The sequence below is a fragment of the Onychomys torridus genome, chromosome 14 (genome assembly GCF_903995425.1).
Source record: "Onychomys torridus chromosome 14, mOncTor1.1, whole genome shotgun sequence".
Classification (NCBI taxonomy): Eukaryota; Metazoa; Chordata; class Mammalia; order Rodentia; family Cricetidae; genus Onychomys; species Onychomys torridus.
In genome coordinates this window covers 37,821,811-37,848,477 of record NC_050456.1, presented here as the reverse complement: position 1 = coordinate 37,848,477, position 26,667 = coordinate 37,821,811, and the positions used below count along the sequence as shown (strand labels likewise).

General features: G+C 40.7%; 1 protein-coding gene across 1 annotated transcript in view; it reads left to right on the top strand.

Annotated features, from left to right (window-relative positions):
* Nemf (nuclear export mediator factor) overlaps positions 1-26,667 on the top strand; it is a 55,380-nt gene that overhangs the window by 26,119 nt on the left and 2,594 nt on the right. Inside the window, exons 17-29 of the mRNA XM_036206350.1 lie at positions 8,994-9,097; positions 9,915-9,977; positions 13,414-13,526; positions 16,116-16,173; positions 16,789-16,847; positions 16,930-17,050; positions 18,966-19,242; positions 20,823-20,865; positions 20,980-21,029; positions 23,484-23,637; positions 24,331-24,408; positions 24,748-24,948; positions 26,495-26,527. Coding sequence (XP_036062243.1) covers positions 8,994-9,097; positions 9,915-9,977; positions 13,414-13,526; positions 16,116-16,173; positions 16,789-16,847; positions 16,930-17,050; positions 18,966-19,242; positions 20,823-20,865; positions 20,980-21,029; positions 23,484-23,637; positions 24,331-24,408; positions 24,748-24,948; positions 26,495-26,527 — 1,354 coding nt within the window. The remainder of the gene's footprint in view (positions 1-8,993; positions 9,098-9,914; positions 9,978-13,413; positions 13,527-16,115; positions 16,174-16,788; positions 16,848-16,929; positions 17,051-18,965; positions 19,243-20,822; positions 20,866-20,979; positions 21,030-23,483; positions 23,638-24,330; positions 24,409-24,747; positions 24,949-26,494; positions 26,528-26,667) is intronic.

Genomic DNA, 26,667 nt, shown 5'->3' with positions numbered 1-26,667 from the left:
GCCTGCTCTCCCAAGGAAACTACTTTTTAGTTTTAGTTCTTCGTATTTATTTCCTTCTTCATTTATTTCTTGTGTGGGTGTGTCCATGAGGAAACATGTACCCTGGAACACATGTGGAGTGAAGTGGACACTTTCAGGAGTTGTTTCTCTTCTTCCTCCTTATGGGTCCTAGGACTTGAACTCAAGTTTGATGGCAAGTACATGTACCCACTGAGCCATCTCTCCAGCCTCTGCCTTTAGCTCTAACAGCCTCAGCCTGTTAGATACTCTGGTTTCTCTCTGTAATAGCTTGTATTGCTGCTTCATGGGGTTTTTTTTGGGAGGGAAGGTTGTTTGTGGTGGGGGCTGGTGGGTTGTTTGTTTGTTTTGGTTTTTTGAGACAGGGTCTCTCTGTAGCCCTGACTGTCCTGGAACTTGCTCTGTAGCCCAGGCTGGCCTTGAACTCAGAGATCTGTCTGCCTCTGTCTCCGAGTGCTGGGATTAAAAGCATGTACCATCACCTCCCAGCTCTACTTGATGATTTTTGTTGTTCTATAGTCCTTCATTGACCTCTCCTTATAGAAGATGAGAATTTCAGTTTCTTTCCACTTGTCTTCTGTTAGATACAGACATAGTTTTGTCAAGGTTGATAATGAGCTTTCACATTTTTATGGATTGTTCAGTTGCAGTCATAGCTGAGCCTGTGGTATTCTGTCTTCCCTCTCTGCTCAGTTTTTCTGTTGTTGTTGTCTTCCTTTGCACTAAGGATTATTTAGGGCTGGAGAAATGGCTCAGTTGTTAAGAGCATGTGTTATTTCTGGCGAAGGCTGAGTTCAGTTCTCAGGATCGATGTTGGGCAGCTTACCTGTAACTCCGTCATGTAACTCTTGTACACACACACACACACACACACACACACACACACACACACACCCCTATAAAAATTTTTAAATTTGTGTGTGTGTGTGTGTGTCTCACAAATTCAGTGTCAGACTTTGAACTATATTCAAATACATTAGAATTTCATTAGTATTACCTTTTTGGATATGTCAGAGATCTTGTTAATATTCTTACCACTCCCCTTGGCGCCACCCTGTGTCCTGACATAAGAGTCTATTTTTAAGGAAAAACTCTGCCCATTTCTTGCTCACCCTCAAACCCCCCCCCCCCCCCGTCTTCCTCTTTCTGTCTCTCTGCCTCTTTTATCTCTATTATAATAAATTCTCTGTAGTGATGCATCATCTGGGTTGTGTATCGCCGCTGTGCCTCAAATGCCACTACCTGCCCAGCATGTTTCCCTGCACGCTGGATACCCTCAGGGCCTACCGAGTAATTCATAACAAATCTTTCTTGAGTTTTATTTATATTTTGGTACTAGACTTGAACTAGGCCTTCCCACGTTAGGCTACATGCTTTCTCTTGGAGATTTTCTAGCTACTATATACTTGTGTGGTGTGTGTGTGTGTGTGTGTGTGTGTGTGTGTGTGTGTGTGTGTGTGTGTGTGCGCGCGCGCGCGCGTGTGCGCGCATATATTTTTGTTTGCTTTTGTTTTTTATTTTTTGGGGTTTTGTTTTTGTTTTTCAAGACAGGATTTCTCTGTGTAGTTTTGGTGCCTAACCTGGATCTTTCTGTGTAAATCAGGCTGGCCTTTTTTTTTTTGAGCTGAGGACTGAATCCTGGGCCTTGCGCTTGGCTAAATCCCCAACCCCTTGTTTTTGTTTTTTAGGTGAGGTCTCAGTATGTTGCCTAGGTTGGTCTTAAACACCTGGACTCAAGCAGTCTTCCAGCCTCAGCCTCCTGAGTAGATAGGCTCCCGTTGTATGGCATTGCACTAGCTAGTCTCCACACCCATCTTCATCATGACCTGCCTTTTGCCCGCCTGCAGGTCTCCACCCGGTAACCTTGGACTGAGCTTTAGCTCCAGCGCCTCAGTCATTCCAGCAGCTGATGCTTTGTGCCTTCTGCAGAGCTCTTATGTAGAGGCGTGTCTGTTCCCCACATTCCCCAAGCCCCAAATACCCTTACAGCCTTTTCCCTTTAGAATTTCATGGATAGAAGTTGGAAAAAATGTTTTAGCCTGTCATGCTGCATACTTTGTGGGCCCTTCTAGTTTAGAAATTTAAGTTCTGACACACTTTCTTGACAGTTTTTTTTCCTTCCTGTGTTTAATGTGTGCATGTGGAGTGAGGGGTGGGGTGGGTGATGGCATTCCTGTTGAGGTCAGAGGACAATTTGTGGGAATCTGTTCTCACTTCTACTATGTAGGGATTGAACTCAAAGGCCAGTGCCTTTACCCACTCAGTTATCTTGCTAACCTCTTCGTATAGTTTTCTTAATGTATTTCCTTTTCTGTGTTTACATATGGAACCTTCTGAATGGGTCCTCCAATTTTCAACACGGTGTCTCTTCAATGCACATTCTCAGTGAAGTTTTCAACTTTATCTTTCAGTTCTTCCTCAGAATTTCTTACCTGAGCTGTCTATCTTGTATGTGCTTACAGCTGTGTACTTGGAGGTCAGGAGACCTCTGCTGCTCTCTACTTTTGTTTTTTGTTTTTTGAGACAGGGTCTCACTTTTCTGGTTGGTCTGAAACTCACTATATAGACAAGGCTGGTCTTGAACTCACAGATGTGCCTGCCTCTTCCTCCTGAGTGCTTGGATTAAAGGCATGTACCACCACACCTGGCTTCTCTAGTTGTTCAGACAGGGTCACTCACTGAATCGAGAGCTCTGCATTTTGACCAGACCAGCTGCCATCGAGCCTCCAGATTTCTCTTCCCTTACCCTCTCTCTGCACTGGTGTTACAGTTGTGTGCTGCCTCTCCCAGCTTTTTGCATGGGTACTGGGGATCCAAACTAAGGTTTTTGTGCAGTACCATACTGGCTAAGCAAGTTCCTTAACTTCCTGTCATGTTTTCAAAGGCTAATTACTTGGTTGGTTTCTCCAAGTACTCTGTAGAAGCTTTGCTTTATGTATTACTGTTTGCTGGGGTTGTTCTTGTTTGTTTGTTGATAAAGAGTCTGATTCTGTAGTACAAGCTTTCTAAAATCCATTAGGTAGACCATGCTGGACTATAACAGAAGCAATCCTCCTTGTATAGACCCAGTGCTGGGGAACCAGTCCCCAATGCTGTATTACTTACTTTTTTTTTCCTCCCTATCAATTATATCTTCTCCAAGTTGTTATAGTTTATTTTATTGTATGTATTTTTGTTTTGTTTTGCTTTTGTTTTTCGAGACAGAGTTTCCTGGAACTCACTCTGTAGACCAGGCTGGCCTCAAACTCAGAGATCCGCCTGCCTCTGCTTCCTGAGTGCTGGGATTAAAGGCATGCACCACCACCGCCAGGCTTTTATTGTATGTATTTTAAAGTATACAACATGAAGTTTTCATGTATTACATGCACAGTGAAATAATTATCACATCCAAGCATATCCACTGTAGGCTAGGTGTGGTGGTGCACGCCTGTAACCTCAGCAGTTGAGAAACAGGCTGGAGATTTGTCATGAGTTCATGAACCACCTTGGACTAAAGAACAAGTACTAGGCCAGCCAAGACTTCAGAGCAAGATCCTGGCTCAAAACATAGGGGCTGGTGATATAGCCTGGTGGTGTAAAGGTGCTTGCTGCCAGGCTTGCTAATCTGAGCTTAAGCTCCAGGAGCCCTTATGCATATGGTCCAAGGAGACAGCTCCTACAGGTTGTCCTCCGACCTTCACTCACAATTGATCCTACACAGAGACAGACAGACAGACAGGCACTGGACATATAAATGTAATTTTAGAAAAAAAAAGGTTTAAAAAGCAAATTTCTATTTATCATGTTTCATTGAATACCCATTTTGTTGTTGTTTGGTGATAATACTCTGATCAAATTTCCAGTGTACAATAAGCTAATTCTTTTCTTCTCCTTTTCTCTTCTGTTTCTCTGTCTTGACAGGGTCTCACTGTGCAGCATTGGCTGTTCTAGAACTCCTAGAGATCCACCTGCCTCTGCCTCCAAGTGCTAGGATTAAAGGTGTGCGCCACCACACCTGGCTTTACAATTCTAATTATTAATTATAGTCCTCATGTTGTACATTAGATCTACAGATTTGTTCAGCCTGCATAACTATAGCTCTATAACCTTAGAATTATATTTGCCTTATGACCTTGCTTGCCCACCCTCTTTTTTCCTGGAATCTCCAGTTTCGTAGTAGAGACCTTCATTAGTATTTGGTGCCCCTTCTTGTCACTCACATTCCAGAAGAGGATATTGAAATGCTAAGGAGATGTTCTCTGGGTGGTTTGGCTTGTGACATGATCTCTGTTACCTGTTTGTATAGAACTCCTAGTCTACTATGATTGATTCTTTCTCCTTTGTCAAGTTTTTATTGTATTTCTTGTTTCCCTTTTCTTTCTGCTTCATTTGATTACATTTGACATCTCTATTGATCAGTTTGACCTATAATTTTCATTTTCTTTGTAGTGTTCTTATCAGGTAGTCATATTAAGGTCATAGTGCCTCATAAAACAAGCTAGAAATGTTCGTTTTTGAGTTGTCTTTAAATGTGGATCAAATTTTCCTGTAAAATGGAGCAGTCCTGAAATTGTCCTTATGGGAAAGTGTTTCAAAAGCCTGGTATGGTGATGCACACCTTTAAGTGGATCTGTGAGTTTGAGAACAGACAGGACTGACTACACAGAGAAACCGTCTGGGGGGTGGGAGGGAAGGAAGTATTCCATTACAAATAAGGGTTTGTTTTTAAGACCAGGTCAGCCTGTCTATCTTTGGCTAATCGGGAACTCACTGTGTAAGGCCAGGCTGGCCTTGAACTTGCAATTTTCCTGCTGCAACCTCCCAAATACTCTAGATTATAGGCCTGCATCAGCCCACTATGCCTGGCTTTCTTTGTAGAAATTGACTGTTTAGATTCTCTAGTTGTAGTAATTGGGGTTTTTCTCAGAAAGTTTATAATTATTCTACTTAAGAACTTAATATAATTATGGATTTGTCCATTTCTCCTTTTCTGTCACTTTTGCTTTATGTGAGGCTATAATAGATACACATGTGGAACTGTTATCTGGTTGGGCTTTTCATTAGTGTGTGCATGCTCTGTCTTTTTGTATTTTATTTCAATCTTTCTATAACCTGTATTTTACACACTCACACGTTCACGCACATGCATATGCTGTTATTATTATTTGCTGACCTGATAGTTTTCCATGTTTTACTGAGGGCCATTACTATATTTATGCCGCATGTAACTTCTTGTTATTTGCAGCTTACATGCACCCATCTTGCTGTCTGCTTTCTGTTTGTCCTATCTGTCCTGTCTTTGTCTTTCTTATTGCACTTTGTACATTGGCTAGTCTTTCCTGACTTCTGTATTAGTTCCCTTTCTCATTGTTGTGAAAGCAAATTAAGAAAGGGTTATTGTGGCTCCTCTACAGACCTGCATGCTGAGGAGGGGCATGGCAAGAAAGACATGGTGGCTGGGGCAGGAGGCAGCTGGTCACACTGCGTCCATAGTCAGGAAGCAGAGAGGAATGCACGTGTCCAGCTCGCTTTCTCCTTTTGTTAGTGCAGGAGCCCAGCCCGTGGGCTTATGCCACCCACATTCTGGGTGGGTCTTCCCTCTTCAGTAACACCTTTTGGAAACACTCTCGGATACACTCAGAGGTGTGTTTCCTTGGTGATTCTGAATTCACTCAAGTTGACAAGTAACGTTAACTGTCCTAGCCTCTTCAAGTATGTGTTCTTTTACTGGGCTGATTTTAGGGTATGTATTCTATCTCTCCTAATCTGTTTGCTTGTCCTTGTTTTTCTATAGATGCCTTTTCTGGTAGTCGTGGAATTAAATAAAGAATTAAAGGCATTCAGCAAGGATATTTTGTGTGAAAAAAGAAAGAAATGTAGGACATTGTATACTATGTCTGAAAAATGACAAGGCTGGAATGATTGTTTTAGCTTCTTTGTACATAAAGAGACTAGAGTTCTGTATGCAGGAGCTAACCAGTGCCTCCCGGTTAGACAGTGGTGAGACCCTGGAGGGATGCACCATGTCTTTTTGTAAACCTTGGCCTGCCGTGTTTGAACCAGTGTATACTTCCTAGTCAAAAACCAGATTGGGGCGGAATGCCAGCACTCAGGAGGCAGAGGCAGAGGCAGACATGTCTCTTTGACTTTGAGGCCTGCTTGGTCAACATAGTAAGACTCAGTCTCAAAAAGACCACCACCAACAAAATTAGATTACAGGAAAGGTTTGTAACTCATTAGCTAAAGCACTTTCCTGGCATAGCCAAGTCCCTGGATTGTATCTCTGGCAATGCTAAAAATATACAAAAAAAAAAATATGAACTAGGCACAGTGTCATATTTTTATAATCCTGGCACTCATGAAGTTCAGGCAGGATGATCATAAGTTCAGGACTAGACTGAGCTACTTCTTTGAGACCATGTTTCCAGAACAAAAAAGGATGGGGGATGTTGCTCAGTGGTAGAGCATTTGACCATCATGTCCAAGTTCCTCGACATTTATTAACAAATCAGTCAAAATTAACTCAAGTTCTGTCTCCAGCAACAAATAAGTAAATAAACCAGAAAAGAAAATTTTTTCCTATTGTATTTTGAGGGATGTATTGATAGTTATTGCTTGATGTATATATGCCATATTTTAACTGGAAGTTTTTGGTATTATAGATTGACTCAATAGAAGATATCTGTTATATATAATATAGCAAATCTTTATTTTCATCTATATTGTCTGTCGTTTTCTAAATGTCAGACCTTCTTTTATTTAAATTTATCTTATAAATATGGCTGTTCAACATGCATGTAGGTCTGTGCTCTACCCTGAAGTGTCAGGTCCCCTCGTACTGGAGTTACAGATGGTTGTGAGCTGCCATGTTCATGCTGAGAATCAAATCCAGGTCCTCTGGAAGAGCAGCGTGTGCTCTTAATCCCTGATCCAGCTTGCTGTCCTTTTATTCTTTCTGCCCTAATAATAAATTAATGAGAACCTCAGGTACTTTGTCTTTTGAGAAATGGGAATGGTGAGACAGGGTGTCTTAGTTAGGGTCTCTATTGCTGTGAAGAGACACCATGACCACAGCAACTCTTATAAGGAAAACATTTAATTGGGGTGGCTTATAGTTTTAGAGGCTCAATCCATTATCATCATGGTGGGGAGCATGGTGGTGTGTAGGCAGACATGATGCTGGCTACATTTTGATCAGAAGATAACAGGATGCAGACTGAAGCTCTGGGTGTGGCTTGGGTATATATGAGACCTCAAAACCCACCCCCACGGTGACATATTTTCTCCAGTAAGGCCACACCTCTATGGGGGCCAGTTACATCCAAACTATCACACAGGGTCTCCCTTGGTAGCCCAGGCAGACCTTCCACTTTGATTCTCTGGCTTACCCTGCCAAGTGCTGGGATTACAAGTATCTGCCACCCCTGCCTGGCAGTTTCTTTCTTTACCAGTGGTCCAGAGCCTAGTTAGTATCCCATTGAAAGAAAGCTGAATCTTAGGGCATTTGATATTTTGTAATTTTGATTTGTATAATTAACTCATTGTTATGCCATCCCTATGTTTCAGAATGCTGCCTATATAGAATAAAGATATAATTTTGGGAGCTGGGTAGATGGCTTAGTGCTTAAGAGCACTTACTGCTCTTCCAGAGGAATGGAGTAAAGTTCTCAGTACCCACATTGTACAGCTTACAATCTTCTGTATCTCGAGCTCCAGGGGCTTCAGTACCCCCTTTTGGACTCCCTGGGTGTTGGTGGAAGTTTCTGTTCCACCAACACCTCCAAAATACTCAGCAGCCACTTCCCAAATTAACCACACAGAAGCTTATATTAATTATAACTTCTGGGCCATTAGCTCAGGTTTATTACTGTCTAGCTCTTACACTTAAATTAACCCATAATTCTTATCTATGTTTAACCATGTGGCTTGGTACCTTTTCTTGGTATGGTATTCTCATCTTGCTTCCTCTGCATCTGGCTGGCAACTCCTGACTCTGCCTTTCCTCTCCCCAGCATTCTTAGTTTGGTAGCCCCGTCTATACTTCCTGCCTAGCTACTGGCCAATCAGCATTTTATTAAACCAATTTGAGTGACAAACCTTTACAGTGTATGAGAGCATTATCCCACAGCACCTGGGCACCTACTTTCATGTGTACATATCCATAAACAGATACACACATGAACATACACGTATAATTTAAGAAAGTTTTAAAGAAATAAATAGAGCCTGGCAGTGGTGGCGCACACCTTTAATCCAGCACTCGGGAGGCAGAGGCAGGCAGATCTCTGAGTTTGAGGCCAGCCTGATCCACAGAGCAAGTTCCAGGACAGCCAGGGCTGTTACACAGAGAAACTCTATCTCAAAAAACCAAAACAACAAAAACAAGAGGAACCATCTTGAAAAACCAAAAGAAGAATTAAATAGAAATAACTTGGTTTGTGGGTTGTTATTTTTTCTGATAGCTTAAAATAGCCTAGACTAGCCTTTAATCCAATATGTAGCTGTGGCTGGCCTTGAAAAACTCTTGATTCTCTAGCCTCTTCCAAGTGCTAGGAACTTAGGTGTGTTTCACCCACCAAACTCAGTGAGATAAGTTTTTTATAGAATTCATTTAGTCCATCCTCCTTCTCTTCTTCCCTATCTTGTCCTCCCTGACCCCCAGCCCCCAATGACAAGGTCTCACTGTATCAGTGGGTGGCATAGAACGCAGAGGGTCCCTTATCTCTGCCTCCCCAGTGCTGGCATGCAACACTGTACCCTGCCAGAATGTAGTTTCTTCTAAGACTGTTGTAAAAATACATTATAGGTTTTTGTTTGTTTGTTTTTTAATTTTTAAAAAATTTTACTTGGTCCTTGAAAAGTGATTGGATTGTTGATATTTTATTCTATATAGGAATGGCAGCTTTCTGTTTTGTTATATTTTGTTTTAAAAGTGGTATGGATTCAGGCAGCTATAAAGAAAAAAATGTTAACTTTATTTTCTTTCAATTTGATAGGTTTGAGAAATTTCTGTGGTTCATTAGCTCAGAGAACTATCTAATTATAGGTGGTCGAGATCAGCAACAGAATGAGATCATCGTGAAAAGATACTTGACACCAGGTAAGATTAAAATCTATGAAGTTTTCTCTTAAATGAGTTATCGATTATTTCATTCATAGGCATTGATTTTCATCTTATTCTCTTGTTTGACAGAATTGGGGTTTAATGCTCTATGGCTTACAATTGGTTGGAGAAGTTTTTGCCAAATCTTGTTAAGTGGGCGTTACAAAAATAGTATTCATGAGCTAATCTGTGTTGTTGGACTTTTGATCTGCTATATTTACAAAATAGTTTCCAGTTCTCCAAGTGATGGTGGATCAAAATTTTTAACGCTTAGTGTTTAAATGCTAAAGTCTGTGACCATTTGTCCAGCTTACAATCTGGGTGTGTAGTGCATGCCTGTAATTGCAGCTGCTAGAGACTAAATCCAGAGGACCGCTTGACACCAGAAGTCCCAGCATAGCCTCAGAGCACAAAGAGACCCTGTTTCAAAACCAGGAAGGAAGCAGGCAGGAGAGGCGGCTCAGCACTTATGAGCACTGACGACCGTCACAGCTACCCTGAGTTCAGTTCCCAGCAATCACATGGGTGCTCCACACCACCTATAACTGTAGTTCCAGAGGATCTGATGCCCCTTTCTCCGTGGGTGCTGCATGTGGGTAGTTCACTTACATCCGTGCAGGCAGAACAGTCGTGACAGGAGATAGAAGACTGAACAGATTGATAACTAAACCTTCAATTCTCTAGAACACGGCCTAACACATATACAGAGAACATAAAATCTTAAAGTAGAAATTTAGAAGAAAACAAAACAAAAACTAACCAAACCAAAAGAAATAGGACCTAAAATATCATTTCACATTTGTCTTTCTTTAAGGAGATATTTATGTGCATGCTGATCTTCATGGAGCTACCAGCTGTGTGATTAAGAATCCAACAGGTACTATAATTCCATTATCTGGAAATTTCTTTCCTTAGGATTTTTGTTTGTTTGTTTTTAGTTATGTATATATGTGCGTGCATGTGTGAGAATGTGCACACGCGATCCATGCAGGTGGTCACTGTGTCCAGAACAGAGTGTTGAATCCCCTGGGTAGAGTCACAGTCACAGGCACATAAACCATTTGGGCTCTGGGGACTGGCCTCAGGTCCTCTGCCAGAGCAGTATGCATTCTTAACTGCTAAGCCATCTCTTTGGGCTCCTGAAAACATTTTTAATGTTACTGATAAACAAGAATTAATATTCATCACCCAGTATTGTAAATAACAAAAAAGAGATAAAGATTGTAATGATATGAGAACATTGCATGAATGTAAGAGTCATAATGTGTGTGTCTGACACATATGTGTCCTATAATAAATGAAACATACAGTAATGGGGTGGATAGACACAGGTACATACAGTAATACTTGGAAATGTCAACATTGAACATGAACGTGAATAGAATAAACAGTAGATTAACAAGGAATTAGAAGATGTGAACAGTTTGATAACTAAACCTAACAATATCTCTAGAACACAGCCTAACAAATATACAGAGAACATTCTCTACACAGATCAGATGATAGAAACAGAAAATTGGAAAAAAAAATTCATAACAAGAGATTGAAACACTTCATAAAGAAAATTTCACCTAGGCAAAGTTGGCACACGCCTTTGATCCTGGCAATCAGGAAGCAGAGTCAGGCAGATCTCTGTGAGTTTGAGGCCAGCCTGGTCTACAGAGCAAGTTCCAGGACAGCCAAGGCTACACAGAGAAACCTGTGTTTAAAAAAAAAAAAAAAAGAAAAAAGAAAGAAAGAAAAGAAAAACCCCAGATTTAGATACCTTAACTGATGAATCTTTTAGTTCAAACAAACAAACAAAAACCCCTAAAAAATTAGTGCTTCAAAAACTCTTCCTTCGGGTTGAGGATTTAGCTCAGTGGTAGAGCACTTGCCTAGCAAGTGCAAGGCCCTGGGTTCGATCCTCAGCTCCACAAAAAAAAAAAGGAAAAAAAAAAACCTCTTCCTTCAAAAACTCTTCCTTCCAAATAAGAGAGAGAGGAATACTTCCTGATTCATTCTATCAGCTGGTATTTCCTGGTAATAAAACCAAATAAGTACATCACTAGAAAAACAGCAACTTCACTTAGAGTACAGGCACAGAAATCCTTTACAAGGTATAAGCAGCCTGAATCTAGCAACAGTCTGAAAGGATTATACACCATGTGCTTTATTCCAGGATTTCAATTGATGTAGAAAAATCATTGGTAAGCTGTGTGTGGTCATATACACATGAAATCTCAGTACTCTGGAGGTTGAGGCAGGAGAATCTCCAAATTTAAGGCCAGACTAGACTACATAGTGAGATTTTGGCGTTAAAGTAAGTCATTTGATGTGGGAGGGCCCAGCCAATGGTGGGTGGGGATAGCCCCGTGCTGGGGACCCTTGCTGCTGAAGCAAGCAGGCTGAGCAAGCCAGTAAACAGCACTCCATGGCCTCTGCATCAGCTCCTGCCTCCGCGTCCCTGCTCTGTCTGAGTCTGCTTTGTCTTCTCTCAGTGGGCTGTGACACTGGATATGCAAGCCAAAGAAACCCTTTCCTCCCCAAGCTGCCCTTTTTTTTTGGGGGGGAGGGGGTTATGTTTTATCACAGGAACAGAAGTAGAAACCCAGATTAAGACAACAATAAAATGAAATTTAAAATGCTCACATTGACAAGGAGTAAAACTCTTGTACCCAAACTATCTTTTACATATATATATATATATGTATATATATTTTATACACACACACGTATTATTTGTTTGGTGTGTATGTGTTTGCTTTGGTTTTTGGAGACAGGGTCTCCATATATGGAGACACTTACTATGTAGACGAAGCCAGCCTCAAACTCTGAGATCTCCACCTGCCTCTGCCTCCTAAAAAACAAAACAAAACAAAAAAAACCAAAACAACAACTAAAGAGGTTACCAGAATTTGAGTTACAATAAACAAGCAAGAATGTTCACACAGCCCATGATGTGTACAAAACTAACTTGTAACTAAGGATGGTGGCACAGGCCTGTAATTCCAGCAACTGTGAAGTAGAGGCAGGAGACTCAGATGTCCAGGTCATTCTTAAGCAGTCTGGGCTATGTGAGACTCTGTATCACAAAAAGAAAAGAAGATACATTGTAGTTCTCTATGCTAGTGTCTTCTTTACTTCTCTATATTGTGACACCGTGACCAAAACAACGTATTGAAGAGTTTAATAGAGACTTACATTTCCAGAGGCTTAAGAGTCTTTGATGATAGACAAGCCACCAGACGCAGATCCACAAACAGAAATCAGAGAGTACATTGGAGATGGCAGGAGGCTTCTGAAACCTTACGCCCATTCCCATTGACACACCTCTTCCAACAAGGTTACACCTCCCACTCCCAATCCTTCCCAGACAGCCTCCAGCTGGGAATCAAGTATTCAAATACCTGAGACTTATGGGGGGGGGGGGCACCTCACTCAAACCACCCCAACTAGCAATGAATAAACTGATAAACCAGGCATAATTAAATTAAATTAAATAAGGAGTATGAGGATGTAGTCAGTTAGTAGAGTGTTTGTCTGAAATGCATTAATCTCCAGTGCCATGTAGACCAGGCATGATGGTGCAGGCCTATAATCTTAGCATTCAAGAAGTAGAAGTGAAAGGATCAGAAATTCAAAGCAATCCTCAGCTACATAGCAAGTTTGAAGACTGCCTGGACTATATAAGATCTTATCTTTAAAAAGGAAGAAATAGGAGTCATGGCTCAGTGGTATAGTACTTTTCTAACATGCATAAAGCCCTGGCTTTTAATCCAAAATAACCATAAAATTAGTAATAAACTTGCTAAGATAGAGAAAGCTATAGGTAAAATCTGTAAAATATTAAAGGAAAGGAAAGAAAGCCAAGTGTGGCAGATCATACCTATAATCCCAGGAGCAGAGGCAGGAGGACCACTCTAAATTCTAGGCTAAACACAAAAGGCTACATATAATTCCATTTATCTGAACTTTGCACAATATGTACAGAAAGTAACTTAGTGATTGCAGGTAGCTGAGTTTGGAAAGGAGCATTGCTTTTGGTGGTGGTGGTGGTAATGTTTTGGAATTATATAGTGGCAGTGGTTACACTGCATTATCTCATGCTCATGAGCACACTCGCACAAGTAAATAAATGTAAAAAATAAAACTTTTGGTCGCTAACACTGCAACAACAGGTAGGTAAATAGGTAGATAGAATCTTGAAATAAAATGTGGTATAAATATTTAAGATCGAAGATGATTAAAACTGTTGTACTAAGTATAACTTTGACGTCTTGCTCTGTAGAAACCCTGTACTTTGGTATTGAAACATAGCATTGCTGTTATAGGAGAACCCATCCCTCCACGGACTTTGACTGAGGCAGGCACAATGGCACTTTGCTACAGTGCTGCTTGGGATGCACGGGTTATCACGAGTGCTTGGTGGGTGTACCATCATCAGGTAATAAGGGCTGTGCTCCATTTTCTTAATCTCTTGAGCTATACCTCATTACAAATGGTTAGGCTGTAGAAGGAAAACAAAGTACATACCTTGATAAAGTTTTATGTTTAAGCAGTAGAAAAAAAATATATGCATACCAGGTGGCAAGTGCTGTGAAGGAAAAAAACCAAAATTTCTCCTTTGGGGTTTTGAGGCAGGGTCTCCCTGTGTAGCCTTGGCTGGCCTGGAACTTGCTATGTAGGCCAGGCTGGCCACAAAGATGATCTGCCTGCCTCTGCTTCCAAGTGCTGGGATTAAAGGTACACAGCACCACACCACATCCAGCTTGATTCAGATTTTTCTGAATTCTCTTTGCCCTTCCAGAAAGTAGGTCTAACCTGTGTTCTATGTATTTGTTTGGTTTCAGTGATTGCCCTTCTTTATGTTCAACGCTGTTTGCTTTGCTTTCGTCTACCTGTTTGATTCCGTTTTTGACATACTGGAGAGTGCACTTAGAGACTCATACATTCTAAGCAAGTCCCCTTAGCCCCTTATTACTTTCACTTTGCGAGGAGATCTAAGTTCCTCCAGCTGGCAGTGACTCACTGTATCCCATACAGAACTTGAACTCTCTGTCCCCCACCTCAGCCGTCCAGATAGCTGGGACTCCAGGCCCGTGCCACCAAGTTCAGCTGTCGGTGCTCTCAGATGTTACCATCTCATAGTTGACTTCCCATTGCAAATAGATCCACATTGTCAACAGTTAGAGTTGATAATGAGGCATTAATTCTGCAAGAATCAGAAATTATGTGGTGAATAAAGAATATCATCTTTGAGATTTATTTCATTTTATATTTATGTTATTTGCTATTCTGTGATATGGTTTTAGGAAATTTATATACTTGAGGAATATTTATTTATTTATTTTAAGGCCTTTTTAAAAAACTTATTTATTGCAAATACAGTGTTCCATCTGCATGTATGCCTGCACACCGGAAGAGGGCACCAGATCTCATTATTGATGGTTGTGAACCATCATGTGGTTGCTGGGAATTGAACTCAGGACCTCCAGAAGAGCAGCCAATGTTCTTAACCTCTGAGCCATCTCTCCAGCCCAGGGATAATACTTTATACCTCTACTATTATTAATTAAAGTGGTTTTCTAACTGCTTATAACTAATAAAATACAGTCAAATTTAGAAAACTCACAAATATGTAAAATCTTTGGAATTAGCTCCCTCACTTTGTTTTACCAAACTACATTAAAAAAAATTCTGAGCCAGGCGGTGGTGGTGCACGCCTTTAATCCCAGCACTCGGGACGCAGAGCCAAGCGGATCTCTGGGAGTTCGAGGCCAGCCTGGGCTACCAAGTGAGTTCCAGGAAAGGCACAGAGCTACACAGAGAAACCCTGTCTCGAAAAACCAAAAATAGTTTTAGCAGCTAGGGAGGTAGCTTAGTCAGTAAAGACCCTTGTCATCAAGCTTGATGACCTGAGGTCAGTCCCTGGGACCCAAATGCTGGGAGGGGAGAACCAACTCCTTGCAAGCTGTCCTTTGATTTGTACAGTGCGGTGTACACACACACACACACACACACACACACACACACACTCTTAATTGTTAAAGTTTGGGAGCTGGAGAGATGGATTAGAGGTTAAGAGCTCTGGCTGCTCTTCCAGAGGTCCTGAGTTTAATTCCCAGCAACCACATGGTGGCTCACAACCATCTACAGTGAGCTCTGGTGCCCTCCTCTGGTATATGTATACATAATAAATAAAGAAATCTTTAAAAAAAAAAAGAAAGAAAGAAAGAAAGGAAAGAAACAAACAGCATTCAAAGCCAAGGATGGTGGTGGATGCCCTTAATCTCAGCACTCTTAAGTTTGAGGCAAGTAGCCTAGTCTGTAGAGTGAGTTCCAGGACAGCCAGGGCTACACAGAGAAACTCTGTCTTGAAAAACCAAAACCATAAACAAAACAAAACTTTCAAAATATTTTTTAAGGAGAAGGAAATCTGTTTTACTATCAAAAGGAATCCTGGGAAAGGATTTTAGTGACTGTAACTTTATCTTCCAGTAAGGTTTTGTGCTAAGCTTATTAAGCTTATTCTTTTCTCATTGTATCCTATGCTGGAAGAAAAAGCTAGTTCCAATCTAGTCCATGTCATTTTATTGGACTAGTAGATCTTTTGTTATTTCTTTATTTATGTTGTCAAGGATATCTGTCATTGGAAGGATATATCTGTGTTTGCAGTGTTGAGAATTTTTGCTAAATTATAAAGTTTTCAGGACTTAGAGTTGCTTACTTGAATATGATTATTTCCTCCTCTTGGGTAGAAAATTTTTGAAAAGAACATCTTAGGAGACTAAAGATGCAATTCAGTTGGGTGGAAGGCCTTCCTAGCATGCACAAAGCCCTGGCTTTAATCCCCAGCGCCACTTACAGGAGGCATGGGAGGCACAGTGGTAATCCCAGCATTTCGGAGGTGGAGAGACTTGAAATTCAAAGTCATCTTGAGTTACATAGCAAGTTCAAGGCCAACCTGTAAGAACTGAGAGCCTGTCTCACTTCTTCTGTAGATAAGAATATCGTGCGTTCTTGTGTTCCTCAGGTGTCTAAAACAGCACCAACAGGAGAGTATTTGACAACAGGAAGCTTCATGATAAGAGGTAATAGCTTAATATGAAAACTATCCTTAACTGGTATTATGGAGGCAAGAGCCATTTTACAGATATTCTTGAGTAGAAATGGACTGCTGTAATTGCACATACTTTTTTTTTTTTTTTTTTCTCGAGACAGGGTTTCTCTGTGTGGCTTTGTGCCTTTCCTGGAACTCACTTGGTAGCCCAGGCTGGCCTCGAACTCACAGAGATCCACCTGGCTCTGCCTCCCGAGTGCTGGGATTAAAGGCATGCGCCACCACCACCCGGCTTTTTTTTTTTTTCCCCACATACAACTTAATGTATAGGAGATAAGGGAGTTTTTCCTTGGCATGGCAAATTCAGCATTTGTCATCATCACACATTTATTGATGAATAAGAATTATAGCCTGACCTCTTAAAATTAAAAAAAAAAAAAATTATTATGGTTCTGACAAACCCAAAAGGTGGGAGCAGGTATTCATACTTTTTCTTGATAACTATTCTATATATAATACTAAGTGTTTTAAATGCTTATGTCTAGTACAAGGTAAAGATGGATATAATCATTGGTATCTAATACTTTCAGACAAAAAAGTGGAGAAAACTGATTTTTATAACATTAATATGTATTATCTTTTACAGGAAAAAAGAATTTCCTTCCTCCTTCGTATCTAATGATGGGGTTTAGCTTCCTTTTTAAGGTACTCATCTTCACTTTCTGTGAGCTTACTTTATATATACTCTTTTATAAAGTTCAGCAGTGAGGAAGAACTTTTTCTCCAGGTAGATGAGTCTTGTGTCTGGAGACATCGAGGTGAACGGAAAGTCAGAGCACAGGATGAAGACATGGAAACCCTGACAAGCTGCACAAGTGAACTCATGTCGGAAGAGATGGAACAGCTAGGTAGTTGACATGTTATAGTGAATGGCTTGTGACATTTGTGTGTGTGTGTGTGTTTATGTGCATGTGTGTGGGAAGCCAGAGGACAACACTGGGTGTTTCTTGGGCACTGTTTACTTTCTCTGGAGATTGAGCTTCTTTCTGGTCTGGAGCTTGCTGATTAGGCAAGGCTGGCTGGGCGCGAGCCTGTTCCTACCGTTGTTGGGATTACAAGTGCGTACCACCACACCTGGTTTGTTGTTGATCTCCCTCTCCACATGGTCTCCTGAAAGAGAAGCACTTCACCTACTGAGTCTTGTCATCTTCCCTGCCAGGCTTGTTTTCCTCTTGAGAGCACTGTAGCTCTGGCTTACCTGGAGCTTATCATATGATCAGTCCTTCTGTCTCTGTCTCTCAGTGCTAGGATCTTAGGAAGTCATCATCAGATCTGGTCAAGCCTCGTGATGGTTACTCTCTGGTTTTATTTCTCAATCTTAAGAAATTGTGTCTCTTCTATGATAACCAGAATTTTAAAAATAACCCGAACTACTATCAATTTTACTGATTTTTTTTTATTCTGGAAATGCTGAATTTTTTATACTAGGGATTGAAAAATATTCCAATGAATTAAAAAATAGTTAATGATCACCAAAATACTTCTGGTAAAATTTGAGCATTTAATGGATATCTTGTAAATATATTTAACAGATAAACTTGGATAAATATTAATTCACATTTCCTTTTGGGTTTAGGAGTTAGAAATGATAGGAAGATGAATTTATATCAAGTATATCAAATTTATATCAAATATAATTTCTTTTTTTTAAAGATTTTTTAAAAAGATTTATTTATTATGTATACAGTATTCTGTTTGCATGTATGCCTGCAGGCCAGAAGAGGGCGCCAGATCTCATTACAGATGGTTGTGAGCCACCATGTGGTTGCTGGGAATTGAACTTAGGACCTCTGGAAGAGCAGTCGGTGCTTTTAACCTCTGAGCCATCTCTCCAGCCCCTCAAATATAATTTCTAATATGAGAGTTTTGGTTTAGGCCAGGCTTTTGACTGCCATCCTGACCCAGGTTTGTTTTTTTTTTGTTTTTTGGTTTTTTTTTTTTTTTTTTTTTTTTCGAGACAGGGTTTTCTGTAGCTTTGGAAACTGTCCTGGACTAGCTCTGTAGACCAGGCTGGCCTAGAACTCACAGAGATCCACTTGCCTCTGCCTCCTGGGTGCTGGGATTACAGGCTTGCACCACCACTGGCTGGCCTGACTCAGTTTTCAAATGCTGATTTTAAGGTATAAGCCAGTATGCCCAGCTTTGATTGATTTTTTTTTTTTTTTAATAATATATTTGCCTCAAGTAGAGAGATTTACTACCTAAGGAACCTAGAGAAAGGGTACCGTGGACAACTTCTGTGGTTATTCTCTCTCCTGGGGTCATTCCTTTTTGGGGTCATATTGCACTGCTTAATTTAAAACTACTGTGTATTAGAGTCTATTGATTGATGCCTACCATGTCCCTGTCATAAAGTGATATATGAGTAACAATAGTATATATTATATATATTTCATGATAATCCTTGAAAGATGGCAATTGGACCCAGTTACTAATATTAGTATTCTTCTTTCTTAAGTGTGAAATTAGTTATATAATGTATCTTGGATTTCATTAATTAATGAAATTAATACAACAGTAGAATTTATACAACTACTTTCACCGTCTTGCCTTTTAGAAGTAGCTGTGACAGAAACCTTAGGTTTGTTACAGAAATAATGGCGATGTCCATCTGTGCTAGAATGATCTTGGAGGTCATGTAAGAACTGTCCTTTTGTCAGAATAGAGGAAGTTTGAGTGAGTTTCAGGCAACCTAGGAATCGCTGGGGTCACATAGCCTCCTCGGCGGAGCTGCACACTGACTTTCCTTATGGACTTGCACAGACGGGGGTGACGGCAGTGAAGAGGAGAGAGAGGAGCTCCGTGGAACTCCTGTCGAAGGAGAACTCAGGACTCAGCTCCATCGGGGGGGCGTGGCCTCTCAGAGTGGCCAGGATGAAGTAAGTGAGGAATTGATACCTGAAGAAAGCTCTGAGGATGAAGAAGCCAACAAAGTCACACACGATGAGGAGCCGGCTGGTGAAACGAAGGAGGAGGAGGAAGAGGACACCCTCGATTATCCTGACACCACCATTGACCTGTCCCACCTGCAATCCCAGAGGTAACTGTGGACAGAGTGGAGTTCCTTTAGAGACCGGGAACAATGCTGAGGGAACCCATAAAACAGTGCTCCCAAGATGACCTCACCATGTTCGTCACGCAGGGTTATTCAGGTCCTTTCACCCTCCTTTGTGTTTTACTTTTTCAGCATTTATTTGATTGCTGTCCTACTAGAAGTGTCCAGGACCAAAGGAGAAAAGCACAGAAAGTAGCCAAAGTTGGTCAGACTAGACACATACAGGCTCAGGATGTGCTCGGTGGCAGAGTGTTTGCTTTGTGTGCTTAGAAACCTGGAGTTAAACCAGCATTGCAAAAGCCAATTATGACATTCTCAGGAAAATGAATGGATCTGGAAATAAAATATTAAGCAAAGTGATCCAAACTCAGAAAGACAAAAGCCAAATTCTCTTCTATATACAGATCTTTGCCTCTATGTATATAGAAATGGGTATGAAGTAACGTCTAAAACTCTAGAAAGGAGGCCAAGAGAGGGTCAAAATAAATGATGAAGAAGCATGGAATCCCCGGGGGTGGTGCAGCAGGACACAAAATGTGACAGAGTAAGAGAGACTGCAGTGAGGGTTAGCAGAGGAGCCAAGGGTAGTGGGAGAGAAGACTACTAAAACCTTGATTGGAAACCACTGCCGAGATGGAAGGGCCAGGAGATGACTCAGAAGAAAGCATTGCTTTGGTTGGGTACCTGAGCTTGGTTCCTAGCACCCCTGTTGGACCATTCACAACTGCCTGTTACTCCAGCTCCAGGGAACCCAGGGCTGTCTTCTGGCTTACCTCCACTCATTTGCACATACAGACACATAGATGTAATTAAATATAAATCTTAAAGCTGAGTTAGTGGCACTTACCTTTAGTCTCAGCAGAGGTGGGTAGTCTGCTCTACAGAATGAGTTCCAGAACACTCAGTGCTACACAGAGAAACCTTGTCTCACAAATCAGTCAATCTTGTTTGTTTGTTTGTTTTTGTTTTCAAGACAGGGTTCTCCGTGTGGCCCTGGCTCTCCTGAATCTCTCTCTCTAGACCAGGCTGGCCTCAAACTCACAGAGATCCACCTGCCTCTGCCTCCCAAGTGCTGGGATTAAAGGCGTGCACCACCACAGAAGATGATAATTTTTTATTGTTGGTTTGTTTTTTGTTTAAGCATTATTAGTAGAAGTCAGACAGACCAAAATTAAGTCTTAGGGTGTGTCCTTGAGTAAGCTACTTTAAGCATTGATTTCTATCTTAGAAAATGGAGTATCCCTTTCACAGGGTTGCAGTGGAGATTTTCGGGCACAGCAGCTAGCACAGAGTGAGATATCAGCTGTACAAGTGGGTGTAATGCTGCGTACTTGAGATTGGAAGAGCAAAAGTTCAAGGTCATCCCCAGCTACATAGAGAGTTCAAGGACAGTTTGTCTCTAAAAGATTTAACACATATTACATGAAGAATGTATATAAAAGCATAGGGAGATGATTTGGTTGGGTTTTGTCAAATTTGAAGGTTTGTAGGGTTTTAAGTAAGAAGATGGGTTTAGGACTCTTAACTGAACGGCTTTCATAGACTAGAACTCTTTTGTTTCATAGGCCTCTGCAGAAACTGGCTCCAAAAGAAGACTCTTCTAATCCAGTAAGCTAGTTTTGAAGTCACTTTAAAAAAAATTGTGTTTCTCTGAATCGTTTCTCTTAAAATTTACTTTTTGAAAATAGTAATAATGGTCTCATGATCCTTGTTTTTGTTCAGAATGACAGCAAGTCACAGAGCCGGAGACATCTGTCAGCCAAGGAAAGAAGGTAAAAGCGCTTATGACTGAAAGGGTGAAAACACGTGCTGGATGAGCCTGGTGACCTAGTTGATCCCCGATCTCATTGTAGAAGAGAACTGACCCCTGAAGGTTGTCCTCTGACCCCACATGTGTGCCATAGCGTGTGTGTGTGTGTACCTGCATCCACACATCATCTACGCAGAAAAATAACCAGTACATTCAAACTTTAAAATAACTCAGCTAACACATATTTGACTATTTTGAAGACTCCTTAATCACTAAAAAATCCTTTTTTGTTGCTGTTTTGTTTTTCAAAACAAGGTTTTTCTGTGTAGCCCTGACTGTCCTGAACTTGCTTCTATAGACCAGGCTGGCCTGGATCTCAGAGATGCACCTGCCTCTGCCTCCCTAGTGCTGGGATGAAAGGTGTGCGCCACCACTATTGGAGACTAGAGATGGCTCAGTGGTTGAGAGCACTGGCTGTCTTCCAGAGGTCCTGAGTTCGATTCCTCTCAACCACATGGTGGCTCACAATCATCTATAGTGAGATCTGGTGCCCTCTTCTGGCATAAAGACCTACATGCAGGTAGAGCACTCATATACATACATTTTAACAAAAGAAAAAAAGGAGCCAGCAGTGGTGGTGCACGCCTTTAATCCCAGCACTCAGGAGGCAGAGCCAGGCGGATCTCTGTGAGTTCGAGGCCAGCCTGGGCTACCAAGTGAGTTCCAGGAAAGGCTGCAAAGCTACACAGAGAAACCCTGTCTCGAAAAACCAAAAAAACCAAAAAAAAAAAAAAAAAAAAAAAAAAAAAGCATGCACTACCACTGCCTGGCTATCAGCAAGATCCTTTTTGTCCAACTCTAATGTGGTTTTTGTTTTTTGGGTTTTTGTATTTAAGACTCATCTGTGATAGGTAAGATAAGTAAGTAGTAAAACAGACCTTTTATTATGTAAACATGTACAGTGATTATAGAACATTATGGATATAAATTTTTAAAAATTCGTTTATAGTAGTTGTGCAAATTAATGAATTTCAATGTGATATTTCCATACATTTTTATACCATGCTTTGATTTTTTAAATTATTTTTCTTTTAAATTTTATGTGCATTGGTGTTTTGTCTGCATGTATGTCTGTGTGAGGGTGTCCTGTCCCCTGGAACTGGAGTTACACAGAGTTGGGAGTACCATCTGGGTGCTGGGAATTGAACCCAGGTCCTCTGGAAGAGCAGTTGGTCGTACTCTTAACCACTAAACCATTTCTCTAGGTCCCATGCTTTGATCTTATCTCCCTTTTCTCTCCTACCCTCTCTTGCCTTTCCCTTTTTCCCCTCTTTAATTCTAGGATATTAATAAGAATAAATAGAAATTTTTAAAATTATTGTATTTTGTATAACACAAAAGCCTAGAGATGGGTTAGGTAAGTGAAGTATTTGTCAGGTACGCATAAGGACCTGCGTTCCAATTCTTAGTCCTCCTGTAGAAAGCTGAGCACATCAGTGAGTACCTGTTGTCTCAGCACTAGGAGGAAAAGCAGGAGGTTTCTTGGGTCATGCTGGCTGGCCAGCCTAGTCATAAACCACAAAGATAGAGAAACTCCCAGTTCAGTGGGAGATCCTGCCTCAAGGGGATAAGGCAGAGTTTATGGAGCAGAACACTAACTGTCCTCTGGACTCTCCATGCACACACACAAGAAATGTACCTTAGGTAGTTTAGCAGTTAGGTACTTGAAGGTAGAGAGAGACTCCGAGGAGAGTCAGCACTAAAACAAGGACAGAGGTTCGGAAGTAAAATGTGTATGTGACACTTTGGAAAATGATAAATAGACTTGAGGGGAAAGAAAAAGTTTATGTATATGTTATAAAGTCATCGACAGTTAGATTAGAAGGTAAATTTAGATAAAATAAGAGGACTTGGAAATTTATTTTACAAGTGATATCAGGGGAAATTTGGAAAATTTTGAGTGGGACTATAACTTAGGTAAGGAAACAGAAAGTTATAAGGAATGCAGAGGAAGTCCAAGCAGCAGTGAGGACCTGGACTAAGGTAAAAGCACTGGGAATAGAAAGATGCCAAAGCAACAGAAAGTACCCTTCCTCCTTAGTGTGTTTATGTTTGGATACACTTACTTATTCTACCAGCCAGTCAACAAATGTATCCAATGTCCAAGAGCTGGTAAAGCCATGCTGATAGAATACTAGAAGTCCTGGTGTCTGCATATCAGGGTTGTTAGCTGAATAAATGAATGTGTAGTTGAGGGATGAGCAGAAGTAATATTTTTGAGTCTAGATGACGAACGGTAAGTCTTTGAAAGATTTCCGTTCTTTCTGCCCTGATAATGCGAGCCTCTTTGTACACAGTGGTCTGGTGATGATGAGTTAAAGAGGCAAGCGCTGTGCGTGTCCCCTTTCCTCTTACACATTTTTAGGGCACATTTGACATTCTTAAAATTTGATATTTCTGCTTGGTTTCTATTTAGAGAAATGAAAAAGAAAAAGCTTCCAAGTGACTCAGGGGATTTAGAAGTGACAGATGGGAAGGACAAAGAGAAGGACAGTGATGTGCACGCTGAAGCTCAGCAGAACACCGGCAAAAGTGCTGCAGCGGGGCAGCCGATGAAAAGGGGACAGAAGGTAAGAAAAGTGCCTCTGAATGGTCCGTCAGTTCGGGGTGGCTCGCAAGTGAGGACCCAGATCCAGTTCTAGCACCTACATGGCAGCTCACAACTGTCCGAAACTCCAGTTCCAGGAGCTCAGCACCCTTGGCTGGTCTCTGCGGGGCACCAGGCATGCAAGTGGTGCACAGATATACATGCAGGTAGAACGCCCATATACATACAATAACTTTTAAGTTTTTTTAATTCTGAGACTGAAAGCTGGCAAGGTAAGACTGGACCTGATGAAGGTGTACCAGGAAAGAGCTTCTAACACATACGAATTTCCTGATGTTAAACGTAGCTGAGAAGTCATGAGTAGTAGCATGGAGGCTGGAACGGTAGAGAACACCTTCCTTTGCTGTTACTGAACTGGGATTTGAAAGTTGGACAAGGCAGTAATTGTGATGTAGATGTCATGTTCTCACTGTGGCAGGACTATCTCAGGGGGATCATTTGCTTCAGACAGTGGAAAGCAGGAAACAGGAGATCCATGTCCTGACGAGGAGCCCAAGAAGGAAGGCTTGTAGACAGTGGGAGAGGGGCACTTGCATTCAAAATAAGTTGTGGTGATTTACCCTTACTTGGTGTCTTGTTCAAAAGCTATTTGATATGATGAAGGAGGGATTTAAAAAAATATTGTTTATTTTTTTTCCAAATCTTTTGATTTCAGAGTAAAATGAAAAAAATGAAGGAAAAATACAAAGACCAGGATGAAGAAGATCGTGAACTTATTATGAAATTGCTAGCAGTGAGTAACATCTTGGTTTTCATTGGGCATCTAGGCTATGGTAAACATTCAAAACCTAAACAATATTTGGGCCAGTGAGGTGGCTCAGTGGGTAAAGGCACTTTTCACCAAGCTTGGCACCTGAATTTAGCTCCTAGAACTGACATGTTCAAAAGCGAAAACTGATTCCTCCATGTTGTCCTCTGAACTCCACATGTATATTATGACATGGATACCCTACACTCATAAACATACGCAAAAAAGTAAGGAAAAAGAGAAACTTAGATTCAAAACATTACAGTAAAATGATTTAAAAACCTTAGTAATAATTACATGGATTTTCCCCTTATGAATTGAAAGTCTGCAGGTTCAAACAAAGAAGAAAAGGGGAAGAAAGGAAAGAAAGGAAAAACGAAAGATGAACCTGTGAAGAAACAGCCACAGAAACCCACAGGTAGACAGCAGCGGGCTTTAGATGTTGTTCAGAAGGAACCTCCGTCCCTTCAAGTTGTAACTCATGACTTCCAAGACTTAGCTGTAGATGATCCTCAGGAGGACAAGGTAAGTGTTCCCAGGTGGGGTGACCACAGCCTGAGGCTGACAAGGTCACGGTCTTTATCTTAGAAACAAAGCTCAGAGACTAAAATTAGTTTCATAAAAATGTGCAGCCAATAAATTGATTAGAAATCTTTGGAAAATTAGTTTGGAGCTAGGAAGATGGCATTTTGTGAAAGGCTTGCCCCAAGTCCTGAGTTGTAGCCTCAGAACTAGGTGTAATTTATGTGCTTAGGATCCCCACACTCGGGAGGCTGTTGGCCAGGGAGCAGAGACCACTAAGCAGGCTCCAGGCCAATGACAGATCTTATCTTACAGTAAATGGTGTTCCTGATGACATCCAAGATTGCTCTCTGACTTCCTCAGAGGATACACGTACACATGCACATAGCACACACAAAATAACAGTCTTATGGGAGAGGTTTCGCATGATTCCAGTGGAACTCAGTGAAAATAAGAGGAAGTATTGAGCTTATCTTGAGAAGAAAATAAGCTTTTACTTTTAAGCTTTTCTATAGGATTATAAGCTTTATTATGTTATATTAAAAATAACTATGTTATCAGGGGTTAGGTCTCAGTCATAGAAGCAGGAAGAACATTTTTTCCAGCTAAGGTTGTTACTTAATTGTTTTATCAAATAAATCATTTAAAAGCCACAGTTAAGTATATCTTTGTGCACAAATAGATAACATTTTTGAAATGCTGGGTTTTTAAAAATGCATCTGTATAAAGGACAGGCTGAAGGTTGACATGTGTGATGATCACTGTCATCTGGACTCAGTCAGCTTTTTTTGCTTGGGTTGCACTGGTTTAGTTGAAGCTTGAGTTCCACTTTCATTAGTGAGATGTTTATAAGGATTTCCTGTCAGTAGTCTTTCTCCCTCTACCGGACAGTGTTGTTGTTACTGATTCAATTTCATTTTGGTTTGCAAGTTTTTATACTATTACCATAGCTGTAGTTTTATCTATAAGCTTTAGGCTCAAAAATATCCATGCCAGATATGGTGACATATAGCTAGAATTCCGGCACCTCAAAAGCCAAAGCAGAAGGGAGGAGCGCAGGTGGGAGTTGTGCACTCTGAAGTCTCTTGTTACAGCAGCCTGAACAGACTGAGACTAGTTTGTCTCCAAATAGGTATTGTCCATGTAACTTAAATACACAAAATTAAAGTTACCTCAATATTGTTGGCAAACATTTTTTTGAAGTTCTTTTTGTAAGATTATTTTCTCTACAAATATTGAACTTAGTTCTTACTTCAGGTTGTCTCTACAACTTAACACTTCAGTTTAATTTAAGTATTTATACTTTAAATAAAAGATTTTGTCACACTGGTTTAAAAAAACCTTATTTTTCCTTTTCAATGGCAATGCTTTCTAAAGTATTAATTACGTACACACTGATCCACTTTAGAATCTTAGGGGTCCTAAGTTGTATTCTACAATTTCCTATTTTATGAGTTATACAACAGCCTTATTATATCAATTTCTTTCTGCTTTTGGCTTATTGGTACAAAATTTCATAGCTGACTTTAATCTTTATGTTTGGAACTAGGAAGAGCATGATCTGGATCAGCAAGGAAATGAGGTATGATTTGAGTGGGTGTTTCTGTCCATCTCACTGTAATCTCTGCCAGAATAGCTGATAGTACTCAAAACTGAAAAGTAAAGACAGCTGCAGGAACTATGCAGAGCTCAAGCTATTCTTGTATTTGTTGTTTGACAGTG